Below are 18,769 nucleotides of genomic sequence, written 5' to 3'. Positions count from 1 at the left end.
AAACGTTGCATTGCAAAATTTCTTAAACCATTTTTTGGGTTAAAACATCAGTTATCTGTGTCATGGTCTGCACATGGTATTGTAGTACAGGATGCACAGAGAGAAATAAAATGCTGAGTCATGATGATTATCCAAGAACACGTAGCCGACCCACCAAATTTGATCCGTATGTTCAGACCTTTTGTGTCTGCAAAGCTTAGTTTTTTTTAAACAAGGCATGACCCCTCATCGCACTGACACACACGGCTGTGTTCAGCACTGTAGCCTTGCATTATCAGATGAAGCTGTTGAGGCTGTTTAAGAAAAGGTAATGTAATATGGAATATATGCAATGTTGTAAATGAAGTGGTACATGTTGTCCGATACATCTATGATAAGTGTGTGCTGGATATATTTAGGGCCAACTGAATGCCATCTAGACAGAGCGGCTTGGAGAGGAATGACAAGGACATGTTTTGATGTTTGACTGATCTGACATTGCTAACAAAACATAAGAGTAAAATTCAATAATAGACGGAAGAAAAAATTGTACTTTTATCCGTTTTTGCATGATTTGTCACAGCAATGACTTATCGACCAGCAATGAATTCATGCTATTTACAATAAGCAGCACATTGATTTACCTGCACTAAAAGTCCTGTATGGCAAATACAAACAATGGTAAACCATGACACTGAAAGCAACATAAGTAACATAGAAATGGTCAGCTTCCATTGCCATCACGGAAAACCTTTCCTGAGTAATAAATAATATAACGCAATAACACTGTTCACATTATCTAACAGATCATTCTTGTAAACATCCATTTCAAAGGTGTGTAGCGACAAGTTGATCAAGGTTTTAGTATCTTATGTACAGTTTGTGGAAAAGAGATTAAACGTACAATAACCCTCTGGAATTATAATTGCACATCCGTCGTAGGCGTTTTATAATGGAAACGCTCTCCATTACAAACCATGAATTGTCTCTTTACATTTGCACCCTGTAATCGTTGTGGCGTTGCAACTATGCCTGATTATTTAGGAAGTGTGAGATGGTTCATCTTGCTGCCTCGAGTCTTCATAACATCCTTTTCCAGCCCTGGGTGACCTCTGCAGCGGGATGGAGGTTTGTGCAGTCACATCTGAAGAGACCTCCTGACGCGCGGAGGTCAAAACGGTGACTCCTGGTACTGTTGTGCCCTGGTCATACCTATTTTGATTTGTTCATAGGTCACGAACATCACAATGTTCCACGACCCCAGTCGCAGGAAAGAAGGCATGAACCTAGAGGAGACAAAGGAAAGAAAAGTAGGGTGAAGTGTCCAAAAAAGGTTTTACTGCTGCGGCTCGGTTCACTGCTCTTTCATAAAAGGTTTACCCTTTATAGAAGGCTTTGGCTCCTTCGTTTCTAACCATGCTGAGCGCACAGTTGCTGGCACTCCTGTACTGGCCGTCTGCAGAATTCATGAACCGCGTTTTGACCACGTCCACAGGAGAGGCGACCACCGTTGTGCAGAAGCCGGCACTGAAGGCAGCAGTGAAGTGGCATGGGAAGTTGTCTGTAGGAGAGAAGTAGCTCAATATGTTTAAGAAGGATCAAGAGTAATATGTTCAGCTTCTGTGATAATTTCTTTGCTCTGCCACCGCACCTGTCATCAGGTCGTACTTCAGGATGAGCTCTTTGATCATGTCGTAGGTCACCAGCTCTGTACAGTTCACAATGGCATTGCGGGTGATGTTGGGTATGCAACCTACAAACAAAAGAAGGATGGTCACTTCGATACCATGATAAGAAACCAAGATAATGTTTTTTAATACATATTTACAGTAACACGACAAGCACCTTTCCAAAGGCCCCGTACTCCCTCATCTCGGGCAATCGTCCTGTAGGCTTCCAGAGTGCTGTTGTATCTCCTCCCACCGTCGGCCAGTCGGACCTGGGCTTGGAAACGCACCTTCACCACGTCTGTTGGTTGAGCGAGAGCCACGGCCAACGCTCCCGTGGTGCAACCCGCCATGATCCGGGTAACGATTCCAGCACCTGCGCAGCGTAAGTATTTTAGTCACAATGAAACCACTTGTTTCCTGTGCGACACAAACACACCCGGGTCGCGCGACTCACTCTCAGTTCCTCGAGTGTAGAATTGCTTCATGGAGTCGTAAAGACCGATTCGGATGGAGGCGAAGCTCATCTGCCTCTGGAGTCCTGCCACCAGTCCATTGTAAAGGCTGCCGGCCCCCTCTGTGCGCACCATGGTGGTGATGGTGCCAAACACCCCCCGATACTTCACTACACCGGACCCTTCACACTCTCCCTGAATCTGGAAGATGAAGTAACGTTCAAGAATTGTTAACAGCAGGTTAAGTCTTGATGGGGCATATTTTTGGAGCAGATTCTGAAGATGAAATGTGTCTCCAGCTCCTAACCTGTAGTCTGACTTTTGCGGTGTCCAGTGGAAAGGTGATGAGGTCGGCAATGCAGGCCGCCGTGCCTGCTCCGAAGAACTTGACCGCAGCACAGGGCGCCACGTCTTTGGGCTTGATGCCAACCATCTCTACGTACAGGATACTGACAAAAATGGAAAACATCTGCACTTTTATATCAAATAAAATAAAGCAAAAAAGTCATCAACCAGCGACAGAGAGAATCTCACATTTGATCAGCTGAATACAACAGCCACATGTTTACAGTAACTCTGATTAAATCTGATTGTACTCGAGAGCACAAAAGTGTATGTTCATCCTGAGCATTACTAATGCCTGGAAGTGTCTGGTATTCTGGTCATTAAGATGGGTTCTGCAGTAGCAAATGCATTTGGCCATAAAAGCATCTAAAGTGAGTCGGCCAACATGTTCCCTTCAAAAACAAGCATCTATCATTTCCTAGTAGAGTTTGTATTGTTTGTTTCACACATTTGATTGGTTATCCGTATGATAGCTAAGCAATATAATACAACCGAGTCAGAGGTGCAGAACTTTGAATAGTTTAAACACTTACATATTTGTTTTATATTAGTTTTATTTGTAATCCAAATATCAAGTGACATATGTAGGGTGAGATTTCTTAAACCCTTGTTTTCTTTCTTTTCAGATTTTACCTAGATAGTTTTTCAGGAAAGTGATAATCCAGTTCAGAGAAAAAATATACAATCCTTTAGGCAGTTAGTCCCTTCTGTGTTCCCGTCTCATGCTGTGTGGTTTGTCTTGAACGATATTGAAGAAGCTGCTGATTATATAAGCACCTTTAGCCCGTGACCGCCGGAAAGCATGACAAGTTGTGCCCACCTGTTATGTGTATCTCATGTTTACCAGTCTGTGGAACACAGCCGGATATCTGAGCCCTTGTTGATCTGTTCCTAACTGTGTCATCACGATAGCCTGCCACAAACTGACTCACTATGAGTACATTAAGAATACTTTCATGTTATTTCACGTCTAATATCACGCTAAAACGTGCTGGCAATATTGTGAATATATTTTATATTCATCTTTAAACCGAGACATTGAAGTTTACGTTTTATTACACACATAAAAATGTGGGAATATCAGCTCATATTACTACTCTGACATCAAGGAGCATACCTTGTGTTTCTATTGGTTGGTGTATGTGGCCAATCAGACAAAGAGGCCTGTCTGGATTCCCTAAATGTTTTCAAGGGGCATTTAACTAGCTAACAAGAGCTCTGTGGTAGATGACTTTTGTCCCACATCCTTTCCTTGGAGTTACTGCCCCGCGTTCTAACGCAAAACTAGTTGAGGAGTTTCAGGAACTCCCTCAGCCCTCCTCCCTGCACCTGGTTAAGGTACACAATGTTCCAGGCGAGGGGAACCTCCATGCTTCTTAGCCAATCCATACGGTGAACGAAGCTGGGTAAATGCACAGCATCTGTATGTAATCACTCTATCCATTAGCTTCCGATCAGTCAAATAGGCATCATTCCAATGGGAAGGGTTTCACAGGGAAGACACTTGCAGTGGAGTAGAGTGCTGCATGTGCATGCCTCCACACATGTGACTTTCCACAGCAGCCAGAGGCCAGGACTCCGGCTGACGTCAGTCGTGTCACGTTATTTGACTGTGCAAAACTGTCACTTCACAACTCATGTTTCACCTGCTGCTTCGTGTGCAAAGATATTGTTCTGTTCCAAGACTTCACAGGTATTTCTTCACATTGGAACATGCACACTTGTTTTTCCCCCTGTTTTTCTTGAGCTCTTTAGCTAAATGCTGCATCTGCCTCCTTCAATTATGTATACACACAACTGTGTACAGTTTAACTTTATTTCATATTCCATATACAGTATATATAGGTATTATTTCAATTATTTTTAATTTAACAATTATGAAACAAAGCAAAAAGAACTTAAGGGAGAACTTTTATATTTCCTTTCTATATCTATATTTAAATCTAGATGGCAAATTTGAATAAATTGTGTCCGCAATGCACGTATCTGTACAAAGAGATTGAAGGCACAAAGATGGGACACCGTTAAATCTAAATAATGGTTCAAAGAAAAGGTGAAGGGCTTTCAACACCTGCTTTGTTGGCACTAAAAGCAGCTTTACAAGAACATAACCTTAAAGGACGGTCAGACCAGTAAACAAGTTGCTGGTCCGGCTTCAACCAGTTTACAGTGACCTCGCCCACAGTCCAAATCAAACTGAGCCAAACAGGCAGACGCCCGTGACGACTGCCTGCTCAGTGTCCGCCTGCACTTTAAATACCACGAACTTTGAAACAGTGCTGTGAAACAATCTCCATTACACTATAAATAAAGATCATTACACTATTTATAACGTCAGCCGCTGCGTCAGTGTAAAGTTAGTGGTGCGCGGTGTGACTTCTCTTCCTGAGGAACAGAAAAACTTCTGGCTTAAATTTATTTCAACCAGTTAGTAGTTAGTTAGTAGGTAACGAAAGGCTATTGTTGGCTAAAACTAAGTTATTAAGAAACAAGAAACACATCACACCAAAGATATGTAACAGAATTAATTATACTTAATTATAAAGATGTTAATGTCATCCAAATCGAACAACGTTTAAAGATAAAAATGAATGTGTTCATTTCAATAAAATTACAAAAAGACACATTTTCCATTACCCCTAATTTGGTCCAATTTATAACCTCCATGCTGAATCTCAAAGCGCCTTCCAGCACCTGTCAATGGAATGTTTTTTCGATCAGAGAACACACATGTTCTGCCATCTGAATGTGGTCCACATGCTACACATGAGAATGTATTGGTTCATGCGCTCTGTTGGCCATTACTGTAATGTTCAGCCACTCATTTAGTTGGACAGAAAGGCAACAAACTAATGGATAAACAAATACATGGTTTTAAATTGTGTAGCACACTTCAACACGATCACTGTATAATAGCATGAAACAAGGCATGCCAACTGACCGAAATAAAACACGTCACTTTTAATAGTTCTGTTTATATATACTTAGTTTCGTTCACAGCTTTTTTAATACAAGTGTGATTGTTGCTGGTGTTGCTGACACACTGCTGAGAAAGGGCAGCTTCAGCGTCATGACCATTTCCCCGGTTTTGCTCTCTGCCGCTTTTGATCAAATCAGATGATTTTCAACGGAATAATTCTAAAAATCAATGAAGGTATCTTTGCTCCAATGTTTAACTGCCTTATTCGCCGTCACCTATTTGCGTCCTCTCTTGTGCCTCTCTCAATCAAATTAGGAAGTCTGCAACTGTAGCCAGCCGTCTCTACATACGCTTCCTGTAACTAAATTAACATTCACTCAAATGCCCCCCGTTGAATAACAATGACGCATGACGCAACTTTAGAATTCATAAATAAGTAGTTCCATTACCATTAGTATTTCTATTATGGAAGTTTTCATAGCAGGGGAGACACTGTTCTGAATTGCACTTAAATTTGTTTTGTCCACACATTAACAAGTCGGTTCCTTGGGCGCTTCATCACTTTGGTGAACAATACCATACAGTTGATGGACTTGTGTGAGACACAATTTTCAAAAAGAAAATCCACTGTTTTATTGCAGCTAGGCTAAAACATCCAGACTTTTACCCTCAATTAGGCCTCTCTAAAAACTACATTTGCCATGAGCAACTCAATGGTGTCATTCAATAGACCCTGCTTAGCTAAACACAAAGCGTATACAGAGCTACAGAAGCCACTGTGCAGTGTCACTTTATGTCAATTGTCTCACTCTCACATGGGTAAAAAGTTTACTAGCACCACCTTGTGTACAATATAAGACTAATATATGACAAAGGATATAACACTATCCTAAATTGTGCTTTTGCTTGTGTGTAGTAGTTCTATAACTTTAGAATAATGTTGGGAAAATTACTGTATATGTTGAAATATTTACTTCAGCCGAAGGAATGTGATATCTGAAATGTGATTTTTGTTTTTGTTTTCACTCACAGTTTTTTCATATGCAACTGCTATGTGGTTCAAAATGAATGCTAAAAGACGGTGCATTTGTTTCTACTATATAATCTGTCCCCGTCTTTGTTGGGCAAACGATAGAATGTTGTGAACCCCAGATGTGTCGCAGGTGACTGTGTAGTCAATAGGTGGCAGTAGAGCTTCACAAGTTCCCTGCTGAGGTATTGGCAAAGAAAAACGTAGAAGAAGAGACCGACCAAAATAATTACAGCTGCAGAAGAAGAGCGCTAACTGTTTGTCGTATTTCTCCAGCCTCAGCTGACTTCTCTCCAATGCCCGGCTAACAGCATCGGCGCAGGTTCCGAAGAAAAAACCCAATCCTATGCTGCGAAAGAGAAGGAAGATCGCAGAGAACAGTTCCTGACGGAGAACGAGCCCCGGCTTTCGTTAACATGGAAAAACAGTTGCATTTAAACCTTTTACCCTCCAGACCTCCGATGGCTGGTGGATTTCAGTCCAGCTCGAAGATGAAAATGGGGTGAGTTCGCTTAGCCGAGGTCTGAATAGCACGCTACCAACTCTGCTGACTGTTTGACGTTATTGATTTACGACACACTATCACGTCAGTGTCTCTGTCACGTCGGACTCGTGTCTTCTCAGCTTGCTTAAAGACAGGAAAGTGTTAGCTGGCAGCTAGCAGCCGCAGCTAGCTAACCTGACGTTAGCTCTGGCTGCCAGTGCTTTGACCGACGGCGGCGGATAAACTGCGATTTAGCCCCTGGATTTTGATTACTACCCACGCATTACCACGTTATATATTGTTTATCTTAGCCTCAATTCAACCAGGCGGCATTTGATCTTAACCAACATTAGAATAGAGATGTCAGGGTAGGTTTAGATATAATGACGTCAGACGAAAAGCACCGGTCGGAAGACAATAATCCTAATGTCTTGGTTTGATTGTCGGCGATACAGCTGGAGGGTTTGGACCACCTCCAGTTTCCCTACGCATCCTAAAGCCTCCTCAGTCACAGTTTTCCTGTCAAATAAAAAGCCAGCAACCAAAGCATTAGAAACGTTCAGTAGGTGCGTTTTCAGTCGTTATGAATGAAGCAGTAATGTTGGGTACATAAACAATGTGATGAAACCTGAGTATCTGCGTGTTGTAGATGTCGATGTGTGTTTTAATAATCCTGGTACAATTTGGCTGCAGTTTACATTTTATTTGTCCTTTTAAAAAAAAAAGGACTGAATTGACTCCTGATTTCCTGAACTCCTGAATTGAATGTTTTCATACAGACCTGGACGGAAGAGAGATTTCTCCCCACTGTCCTGGAGTCAGTACTTTGAGACCATGGAAGATGTTGAGGTGGAAAACGAAAATGGCAAAGATATATCCTTGACTGCTGCTTGTGTTTTGTCAAAAGAAATAAGCACGAATTATTGAAACTGTATTGTGTATCACCCAGAGCATTCAAATCCAACTAGGTCATTACAGATTTAGACACTTATTTATACCCATGTTTCATCCAACTTAAAATAGAAGGTGTGCAGTTTATGAAATGGATGTTTATTCCCTCTTCAGCAGCATCTGCTTATTTTGTAACTTGCACAGCTCTGGAATCCATTTCCTTGACCGCTTTGAACATTTTCAGAGTTTACTGCAGCGGTGCCCATGGTCCGGTGCTGCTGCTGCTCCATGGAGGAGGACACTCTGCACTCTCCTGGGCCGTGTTCACTGTGAGCACAAGGACCATAACTGAAACTCTTTAACCGCTTGACTTTGATAAGGCATATGTTTTATAACCAGCATTATGTGGAATAGTGATGGCGCTGTGGTTTCATTTCAGCATGTTTGCTGTATACAATTAGATTTCAATGGTTTCCCTTTTTGTTTTGCAGGCTGTAATATTTAGCAGGATCAACTGCAGGGTGGTGGCTATGGACCTTCGAGCTCATGGTAAATATGTGTAGTTAAAGTATATATGAATAGTAAGGATTTGTCATTTGATTAGGTATTATTATTAATCCGGGTGGCACGGTGGCGCGGTGGTTAGCACTGTTGCCTCACAGCAAGAAGGTCCTGGGTTCGATTCCGCCCAGTGGCCTTTCTGTGTGGAGTCTGCATGTTCTCCCTGTGTCTGCGTGGGTTCTCTCCGGGTTCTCCGGCTTCCTCCCACAGTCCAAAGACATGCTCTGGGGATCAGGTTAATTGGGGACTCTAAATTGCCCGTAGATGTGTGAATGTGAGTGTGAATGGTTGTGTGTCTCTGTGTAGCCCTGTGATTGGCTGGCGACCAATCCAGGATGTACCCTGTCTCTCGCCCGAAGTTGGCTGGGATGGACTCCAGCCCCCCCGCGACCCTGTGTGCAGGATAAGCGGTTTGACGATGGATGGATGGATGGATGGATTATTATTAATCCTGTTGTTAAATAATGAGTCTGTGTCATTCAGTGGTAAAATGTACTGCATTAGTTATAAAGCACAATTTATGGCAGCCGTTGTTTTAAATAAGAATAGATCTAACAATGCATCCTAATACCTTCAGTTCACCGTTTACACATTTTAGTGTAATATACTAACCCTTTAGGTTAAGTAATGATAATTTTGTTCAAGAAGCTTCTAATTTTGATTATTATAGCAATAATATAGCGCTGAAATAAAGCGGCGGTCGCTTGATCTTTTCTACGGATAACAAAAAAAACAATCAAAAGTTGGGACACACCCTCCCATTCAATTGAATGAGAATGTATCCAAACGTTTGACTGGTACTGTTTATCAGATTTTAGGGTTATTTTAGTGTAGTAAACCAATGAAAAGCCAATTCATTGTCAGACGATGGCCGGAGGTTTCTGAGATTGTATTTTTGGCCAATGCATTCTGCCTATTTCATGCTCCCTGTGGACTGTTACCTGCATTCAGCTAAAGCCGGCTCAAACGTGATTAGTCAACCGCACACACCGTAAACTATAAACAAAAAGCACAACACTTCTAAAGTCTTGATCTGTTGCATGGGAATGGCGAACTTGTATATTAAGATGAGTTGCATATCCACGTGCTCCGGTGGAAAGAGTAGCTAAATTGAATTCTCTCATTACCTACAGGCGACACCAAGGTGAAAAACCCGGATGATCTGTCTGCAGACACAATGGCCAAGTGAGTTGTTTTATGTTCAATTGAACTAGACACTGGAATTTATGAGAACTAAATATGCGCTCACAATAAGTAGCGTTTGCCTGAAACGCAATCAAGAGAATGAAGCCACGCACAGTCAGCTCCCATCTCTACAGCTTCCCCACTAAATTCAGTGGCCATGAGGCTTTCACAAAAGCCTCCTTAAGTGTAGTAATCCTGACTATTAATGTGAAACTACATGTGTGCTGTCGACACACTTTGCTATCATGTAGATGTGCTTTTAGTCTGCTATCTCCGTGTTTTAGAGGATTTAGAGGGCTATTAGGGATTTTATTTCAGGTGGTTCACAGAATTCGAAGATTTTTTGTGGGCGTTATATTGATTTATTTCTTCACCATATAAACTGATTTGTACCCCGAACACTTCAGGGGTTCCCCTTTATCCTACAGAAAGACAGTATTTCCAGAGTGATTACACTTTTTTATAATGGGTGTACCATTTTTGAAGCAGAGGCCAAAAAATGCTGAGGCAAGAAAGGTTTTAGACCCTGTTCTCAGAAACACTGATTTGTTCTAGAAAAGAAACCCCATTAATGGGTTATCCTTCTTTTTTTTTTTTTTTATAGGGACATTGGCAAAGTGGTGGAGGTGCTCTATGGAGACAACCCTCCTCCGATCATGATTATCGGACACAGCATGGGTGGGGCCATTGCAGTTCACACGGCCGCTGCCAATCACCTACAATCTCTGCTCGGCCTCTGTGTCATTGACGTTGTAGAAGGTAACTGCTTGCAGATAATAATAAATGGATATTTTGCAATATATAATTCTTAGTTGACCAAATAACTGGTTGACTTTACTACTTTAAAGTATCAACCAATTTGTACGATGAATGGTTATAATGAAATCATTTCAGAGAGCTCAGTATTATGTTACTGGGTGTATTAATAAAACATTATTTTTATCACTTTCTCCTAGGAACAGCAATGGATGCTTTGAACAGTATGCAGAATTTCCTCAGGAGTCGCCCAAAGACTTTTAAATCTCTGGAGAATGCAATTGAGTGGAGGTAATCATGAAACATTACACTTATCTGCAATTTGGTTAAAGTCAACAAATAGTGTGTTAAACACTTTTACTTTTACTCAATAAGAGCCTTTTTAAAAGCATCCTATTGTTTTGGACAACAGTTAGCTTTGATATTTGATCTTCCAGTTATGATTGCCTTCATTCTTGGAACATGGATTTTCAAGTTTGCATGACCTCATTTCCTTCTGAAAAAATGTATTGTCCTTTGTTATCAGTGTAAAGAGTGGCCAGATCCGAAACATGGAGTCAGCACGGGTGTCAATGGGAGGACAGGTGAAGAAGTAGGTCTACTCTTTCTTACAGTACGTTGCACCAACAAACATGTACACGGTGCAAGAAAAAGAACCGTGAGAAATCATTTAGGAAGGAAAAAAAATATAGGAAAAGAACAATCAAATTCACAATAAAGTGTCCAGTGTTTTAAATATAATTATAGAACAAAGAGGTTGATTCCTCCAGTAGTGTATGTTCATTTGGTCTGTTCTAATGTTCACAGATGTGAGGAACCCACCAGCAGTCCCGCTGTGTCTAAAAGCATTGAAGGTATAATAGAAGAGGAAGAGGAGGAAGACGTGGTAGAAGAGTCCAACAAGAAAAAAATGAAGGAGGACGACCAAGAGGTTTTGTCTTTAACCATTTCTCTTGTCTTTTGTCACATTAATGCGTTTGTGAGAGTTTAGAATGCAACTAACGGGTTAATTTCACTTTATACAGATAAAAAAGGAAAGTGTCTTCACCTGGCGAGTAGACCTGTCAAAGACGGAAAAATACTGGGAGGGCTGGTTCAGAGGCCTGTCCGCCCTCTTCCTCACCTGCCCTGTGCCTAAACTTCTTCTGCTTGCAGGTTAGATCTCTCATGGTTTCTCGCTACATTATTAATTGGTATTCCAAATACAAAAACAAAGTGTCTGGATTTGCAGTGTTGGTTTGGGCAGTCCCACCAGTTTGGATGAATTCAAATGATTTTTGCTGTTCACTGCACAATTTCACCCCTGACTTAATCCATTGTACAGGAGTGGACAGGCTCGACAAAGACCTTACTATTGGACAGATGCAAGGTGAGAAGGACAAATGGAGATTTTGTGCATAGTTTTCTCCACATTACAATGTTGTCATACATTAGAGGACACTCAAATAAATCCCAAATCTCACTGTTTGTCCACAGGGAAGTTTCAGATGCAGGTCCTTCCTCAGTGTGGTCATGCTGTCCATGAGGACGCACCTGAAAAAGTAAGGGGTGTCTGAACATGTCCTACGATACGGTCCGAATTACCGCATGATGCTTGTTGACATGAAAGAACCGTATGCACACGTTGAGAAATTGTTGATTTCATTGTAGTTTCTTGTTTTGGTAGATGTGCTTGTGTTTTTGTGCATGTTGAGTTGTCCCTGTTTGATCCAGATTCAGCTTGTAGTCATTTTGTAATGTAGTACTCTGATCATCTGTTGCTAGGTAGCAGATGCTCTGGCAACATTTATGGTCCGGCACAAATTCACTGACTTTAAGGAAGGATACCTGTGGTAAGTAAACTTCTAAAGAACAGTAAAACTATACATTATATTTATAATATAAATGATATCATTTTGTGTAATCATATTGTAACACTCTCTCCACAGCTAATTTTCAGTTTGGAGTCTATATTTAGCTACCGCCCACAGATATATTTCCGAATTCATCCACATCTTGGTACAATTTGACAGCAAAGTAAGGAAAATACAACAAACATTATTACAACATTGTTATTATCATTGTTATTATTATTGCTTTTGAAATGTAGATAATTTGCTTTTTGAGCGCTGCCTTATTTCTAATTTAAAACAGGGATTTGATTTTTCCTTTACAATATATATTTTTAAGTAATGTGCTCCTTGTTTAATGTTTTCTTTTGAATGATTGCATCATGTGTTTGTAATGTTTAAATTCAAACTGATTTAAGATCAAAGCAGCTAAAATGTCACCCATGCTTGTACATTTGGTAAATGTAATAAAATATCATTGTCATTATTTTAATTGTGGGGTTTTATTTAAAATATATATATTTTTTTAAACATGCAGAAAAATACATTTATTGTTGTTTAGTATCACTGTTTGAATCTTGCGTTTGCTGTAATTCACATGTTTAGCATCCAGATATTATAACACACATTTAAACTCCTGAATTGCACTGGACATTAGACATTCTTTAATGTGTTGGGACAACTTTTGTTTCTAAGGTTCAGTATGAAGCCTGGTTTCCACTCACAGCTGTGTCGAAGGCAGCGTGTTATTTGCTCGAGTACTCAAATTGACCTAAGCTGAAGAAAGGATTTTGGTTGATGCAATCAGGAAAGATGTACTTTTGAAGTATTTTTTTAAACTTTAAAAAGAGTATCATTTAGGTGTTTGTTTAACATCAAATCTGTTGAATGTAGCTCTGATGTCCAGTACACATTGAATCTTCATTGAACAGTTTATGCATGACTGACTTTATTTTCTGCATCACTGACTTTGTCCTCGAGGCCGCAAACAATTTGCCAGATAAAAGAAAAGCTCTCACGCAACAAAATAATTAAAGTATAATCCATTAGTGTGGCTGTTTATAGTTTAGAGATTAGAGAAAGTAATTAACTTTTTTTTTTAATGAAAAATATTAGTTTTATGTTTATTCTTTTTAAGGTGATATTGGCAACATCCAGTTACATAAATATTTCTTTTTTCAAGCCACCCTAAAAATAAAAGATTATACCCGTTCTCCTGCAGTTTAACAAAATAAAATCAGCATTAGGCAGAAACTAAAGTTGAAAAGGTTATATAAGGTTTTCTAAACTTTATTAAGAAGTGACATGTTTTTCTTCATTGTGCCCGGCTCACTCCAGGGAATGAAAAACATTTTTTAATTGTCCCTCCGTGGATAAACACGCTGTTGTATTGCAATTATGTGCAGCATAAATATTTGAATTATTAATGACTCCCGTGAAGAATAGCAGTCACCAAGGTCGTTATGAGACGTGATTCTGTAAACAAAGCATGTTGTTCTGAACAAGTTTTTTTCAGAATATCATTTTAGGCCTAACCGATGATATTCTATACTTTATAGATATCTTCAGCAAGTTCTTAAAATCATGTCACGGATAAAGTGAACTCACAAAGTGGCTGATTAATATATAATCCAGTACAATGCCACAGATTCATCTGTTACACGTCAATAATCAAAGTCTGTATTTTATTTTATAATAATGACAATATTCTTCTACTATACTTTCTTTATGTGACCAGGCACACACAATCACCGTTGAAAACATTGTAACCTGACAACAATCAGCAATAAGGAAGCTTCAACACATTTGAACTGATCTTGAATGTGTCAGTTACACAACTGTCATCATGCCTCATCAGTACGGAGGAGCTGTCCGCTCACCTGTGGTTCTGAAACACACAAATGACAAGGAAGCGATAACAGACACAAGACCAGGGCTTCTGAGTTGGGTTCTCACCCCCTGAATGAATACACATCTACGGGGATTATAATTCCAAGGTCCTTCCTAAGAAGTTTAGTCCCCCAGCTGAACCCATTTAATCATGTCCAGAACTCACTCCAGTTAGAGAGAATTCTGCAGCTTTTTTGTGAACTTCAGTCTATAATTTAAAAAAAACGCCATAGAATGGATCTGAAGGAAACTTTTTCTTTGACACCATCAATACTAGGGATAAATCTTATGTGTTTTATACATTTATTTTCTTCACTGCCTCATCTTAGTTCTGCATTATACGATTTGGAGTTACATTACACATTGTATACTTGAAGTAGATCAATTTCACGTTGATTAAGCAAGAAGTTTTTACCAAACTTTAACAGTTTAGTTTGATCAATATGAAAGATACTTTATTGTTTGTCATGAAACCTCAAACAAGAGGAAAATGCAATCTAGAGGTCATTTTATATAAATGTAAAAAGTAAAAAAAGGTGCAGGTCTGTATATTTTATGTTGGGTTTTCCAGTCCTTGTTATATGTTTTTACAAATCAATTTGGTTTTGTGTTAATTCTCTGGCTCATGCACCGGAAGTAGACACATTTGCAGACTGATAATAATCTTTTTAAAATTGTATAAATGCAAAATAATTATTTTAATTCAGTTTGAGTTAATAAAGTAGCTCTGCAAGGGGTTAATAGTCCAAATGACCATATAGACACTCCTGGTTGGATTGTCATGTATGGCATTGCAGAGTTTTGATTGGCGATGATGTTATGACGTGGATTACATAATAAAACAACATCGTGTCGTTGAGGTTGCTTCATTCTTCAGATTTGTTCCACAAACCTTCATTGTCGAATGAAGTCCAAATCAATCATTTAATATGTGGGTAATGTGTCTTGACATCTTCTTTTGGTTACATGTATTTCTGAAATGTTTTCATTCATTGTGAGGCTGTCTATAGATTTACTGACTGACATTGTGGCATTTATTCACGCCACCATGCTTAATTAATATATTATTTGCGTCAACAGATCTGAACAGGCTTTAAGATTCCCGACTGTTCATATAATGTTGATTAAGGATCAGTGAGTTGTGATGATGTGCTGTGCGTTCACAGATGCTGCACGATGCTGTGGCCATGAACAACACCACAGGAGTCATGCGGTTTCAGTCGCCAGTCAGAGTCCTGCTGTCGATGCTGCCGTGTATTCTCTTTCTGTACATAAACGGCGTCATGCTGTTTGCCTTGCTGAGCAAGCCTCTCCTCCTGGAGTCCTCCCGCTACATTCTGTTTGCTAATTTACTCATCGCCGACTCTCTCCAACTTCTCTCGGCGATGCTGATGTACATCTTTGCCGTGACCATGATCAAACTGAGCAGCTTCCTTTGTGCTCTCGTCGTGCTGGTGGCACGCGTCACTGTCAAAATATCCCCCCTGAACCTCGCTATGATGTCTTTGGAGAGGTATGTTGCCATTTGTTTTCCACTGAGGCATGCCAGTATTGTTACCACAAGAATGACAGGAGCGGCCGTTGCCGTGATGTGGACGGTCGGCTCCCTGGAGTCCTTCTCGCAGTTCGTCTTGTTTGTCCGTCTGGAGAATACAATCACTGTGATGAGGATCTGCTCCCAAGACATCTTCCAGCTACAGATTTATTTGGCTATGAATAAGGGTTTCACCATTACCATATTTGTGTTAGTCTCCATGATTAGCATCTACACATATGTTGTAGTCATAGTTGCTGTCAAGTCGGCCTCGTCTACTGTAGAGAAGTCCAGCAAGCCCCACAAGACAATGCTTTTGCACCTGATTCAGTTATGCCTGTGTGTCACCTCCACCCTCTTTAATATGATAAACCCCATCAACCAGTGGAAGGGAAATCGGAAAATGGCCATTCACATTCAGTACGGTCTCTTTTTGGTTCTAATCATTTTACCTAAATGTTTGAGCCCTCTCATATACGGCCTCAGAGATCAGGCATTCAGACATGTCTTTGAATACTATTTCACTTTCGGCTCAGTCAAAAGATTTCCTAAGTCTTGATTTAATTATAGTAATTTTGTTTTTGTCTGTTTAAGTGCGTGATGACTTGTATCTGGTCTAATTCAGGTTAGTGTGTTTAAAGAACTTAAGGGACATACAGACATGCTGCAATATGTAGCAATTGTTTTTTTCAAAGAACAGTAAGCTCTAAAATAATGCCGAAAAAACTTTTTATGGATAAAGGCTGCACTGAAAACGTACTGATTACCAAAAAAACTAAATCTAACTGCTTTCATTGCTTCATTTCATCAAGAGCTATTACACATTGGACACAACGCAATTCAACCATCAACACTACCTTTCTAGTGAAAGTTGTATTAATAAAACACATCACATCACACTCATCATCTCACTCATTATTTTACATTATTATTATTATTTGTCATCACTGTAATAAATTATGAAGCATTGTTGTGTTAAATGCATATGAAATTAATAATCCCCCACTACAACGTACTTTTTAATTCTTGTATCTAATAACATGTATTTATGTAAATAAATATGTGAAATAGATTTGTATATATATATATAATAGCTTAGAGATAGATAGATAATGAGGTGATCAAACCTAGTAATGACACAACGTTGATGATTTTCGAAAGAATTGAGTTTGTTGTTGTTTGTTTGTCCTACAATATTTGGCTGGTATTACGCATGAAGATACAGTATAAATGAAGATCAGCATATACATAATGTAATGAATAAACAACGTACAGTAGTATTGCTTGCTTGTTTTTCTACTATTAGATTGCACGATGGAAAAATAAAACAAAATGTGTATCTTATCATTTTAATCTTTAAAAGTTGTGTAATTTAAAAAAAGACCAGATATCTGCAATTCAAATTAATAATTGATTTATATTAATTAGTCATTCATTTTAAGGCCAATAATAAACAAATAAGAACTCTTTGAAAAGCAGACGTAAAGTAAATGAGTCATTTAATTATGCATTAATTTTTTCAACCATTTAAAATTTGTTGTTGGCATTAAACGCAAAGGGACACACTGTCCTAATTTGGTAAATCATTATAATAATCGATCTGCTTTCTTTTACGATTAAGAGTAACAGTTGACCATAACAGATTTACAAAAACATTATATTTTGACTTTTTATTTATTATAATTGATTATAAGACAGATTTTATTTTCTATGAACACCTTTGAAACACGTAAAACACATTTCATATCCATCTGTTTGGATAAGCATTTTCAAATAGAAATATTCATGTAAAAAAAACATTACCTAAGCTGTCAATAACAAAAGCTTGGATGCTTCATCTTGTACAAAACATGGACACTAAATATGTTTATTGACATATCGAATGCATGATGTGAATGTGCATCCAGAGAATTCATACATTCAACCAGCAGATGTCACTTTTGGTTTGGAAATATTTTCACAGTACACCGGGCCTTTTATTTTAGTCTTAAACATGTCAGCATAATGCAATGTAAAAATAGAATAAGGATGTTCGGTAAGCCAACTTGTGATATTATTATTAATAAATTCCTGTCACTCTTGTGTAGGAGAAAGGTTACAGACAGAAAGTAGGGAGACCATTTTATGTGGGCAAACAGCGAGGAGGCGCTGACCCACGCAATAAAAGAAGCGTCTGGGCGGGAGGCGGACTAATTTAACCGATCTTTACTCGTGAAGCCCTCTCAATACTCTCGCCTTTGCAAAAAGAGCACTTGAAGGGTTGAAAAACATTCCAAAGAGAGAAAGTACCTGGTGGCGGAGAGCAGCTTTAGTTTGGAGCAAAAGACGAAGGGAAAAGTTGTTATCTTGAACTCAAAATTCCTCATGTTTTCAACTGAGGAAGTGGATTCAGTGGCTTTGGTTTCACAAAGACTAGTTTAATTAACACAGCATCAGTTTTTACTTTTGGTAACACACAGGCTCAGCACTTGAGGTGTTTACACACTGTGTTTACAACGAGGGCAACCAGAAAAGACAATTATGTGTGAGATAAATACTCAAACAAAGGAAGGGTACGGAAAAGCTCATCACTGTCTTTGCTAAATGACTGAGAGATGTGGATGTGGAGATGTGATCAGCCTTTTAAAGTACTGTCTATTGTGTACTCATGGGCCACTTGTGGCAAAGAAAAACAACTTTATTACAGTCTAAAAAAAGGTTCTCCAAAGTACGCACACTGACTAAACCTATCTGTAAAAAGTCTGTTGGGACTGTGCACATTAGATTGGGATCAAACACCAAGAACCCATGAACAACATGATGCAAATCGGTGCAGTAGCCTACAAAATACGAGTAAATATGAGAGATGTATTGATTGTTAATATTTTGGTGTTCAGAGAAGAACTGGGTCATGCTAAAGGTGATGTGTACGCCTGAACATAAGGCATCCCTGCAAAATAACACCACAGCGTAAGAAATAATTCAATTCTTTTAATGGGTTGCACAAGTGATGCTTATTTTTAGCTTGAAAACTTAAAAGGTAAAAAAGCATTTCACTATTTTTTAGCCATTTTAGAGATCAAAATATTCAATATATGAATCAAAAGTAAAAATAAAAAACAAAATATAACAGTAGAGGTTATCATCAGCTAAATCATCTGTAATGGAAAAGTCTACTGCTCTTTAAGGAAGGCAACATCTAGGAAACATCAACAGGACATTTTAAAATGAACTATGTCTAATACGGCAGAGATTATAGAAGGA

The 18,769-nt window shown here is 39.1% G+C and overlaps 3 protein-coding genes across 4 annotated transcripts; 2 read left to right on the top strand and 1 right to left on the bottom strand.

Annotated features, from left to right (window-relative positions):
• Positions 1–521: 521 nt before the first annotated feature.
• Positions 522–3,275, bottom strand: LOC120821921 (dicarboxylate carrier UCP2). Of its 2 annotated transcripts, none has more exons than XM_040181046.2 (7): positions 3,080–3,275; positions 2,409–2,550; positions 2,104–2,302; positions 1,825–2,022; positions 1,631–1,732; positions 1,360–1,540; positions 522–1,265 (listed from the first exon to the last, which is right to left on the bottom strand). In XM_040181046.2, the coding sequence occupies exons 2-7, from the start codon at positions 2,532–2,534 to the stop codon at positions 1,151–1,153; spliced, it is 921 nt and encodes a 306-aa protein (XP_040036980.2). In that variant the 5' UTR covers positions 2,535–2,550; positions 3,080–3,275; the 3' UTR covers positions 522–1,150. The 2 variants fall into 2 exon arrangements, with proteins under 2 accessions (XP_040036980.2, XP_077961231.1); XM_078105105.1 differs by having other exon boundaries at positions 2,980–3,187.
• A 3,314-nt stretch (positions 3,276–6,589) lies between these two features.
• ppme1 (protein phosphatase methylesterase 1) lies at positions 6,590–12,595 on the top strand. Its single transcript, XM_078105103.1, has 14 exons — positions 6,590–6,898; positions 7,660–7,755; positions 8,010–8,100; positions 8,263–8,320; positions 9,466–9,517; positions 10,122–10,276; positions 10,474–10,564; positions 10,800–10,865; positions 11,081–11,204; positions 11,299–11,428; positions 11,598–11,642; positions 11,750–11,814; positions 12,038–12,105; positions 12,202–12,595. Exons 1-14 carry the CDS (start codon positions 6,813–6,815, stop codon positions 12,203–12,205), a joined length of 1,131 nt encoding a protein of 376 aa, XP_077961229.1. The 5' UTR covers positions 6,590–6,812; the 3' UTR covers positions 12,206–12,595.
• A 2,439-nt stretch (positions 12,596–15,034) lies between these two features.
• On the top strand, positions 15,035–16,425 carry LOC120821920 (odorant receptor 131-2-like). The gene has a single exon (XM_040181044.2). It carries the CDS (start codon positions 15,159–15,161, stop codon positions 16,083–16,085), a length of 927 nt encoding a protein of 308 aa, XP_040036978.2. The 5' UTR covers positions 15,035–15,158; the 3' UTR covers positions 16,086–16,425.
• Positions 16,426–18,769: the final 2,344 nt, after the last annotated feature.

This window comes from Gasterosteus aculeatus, chromosome 7 (genome assembly GCF_964276395.1).
Source record: "Gasterosteus aculeatus chromosome 7, fGasAcu3.hap1.1, whole genome shotgun sequence".
In the NCBI taxonomy this organism is placed as follows: domain Eukaryota; kingdom Metazoa; phylum Chordata; class Actinopteri; order Perciformes; family Gasterosteidae; genus Gasterosteus; species Gasterosteus aculeatus.
The sequence above is the reverse complement of the archived record's forward strand: the minus strand, read 5'-3'. Positions and strand labels throughout refer to the sequence as shown.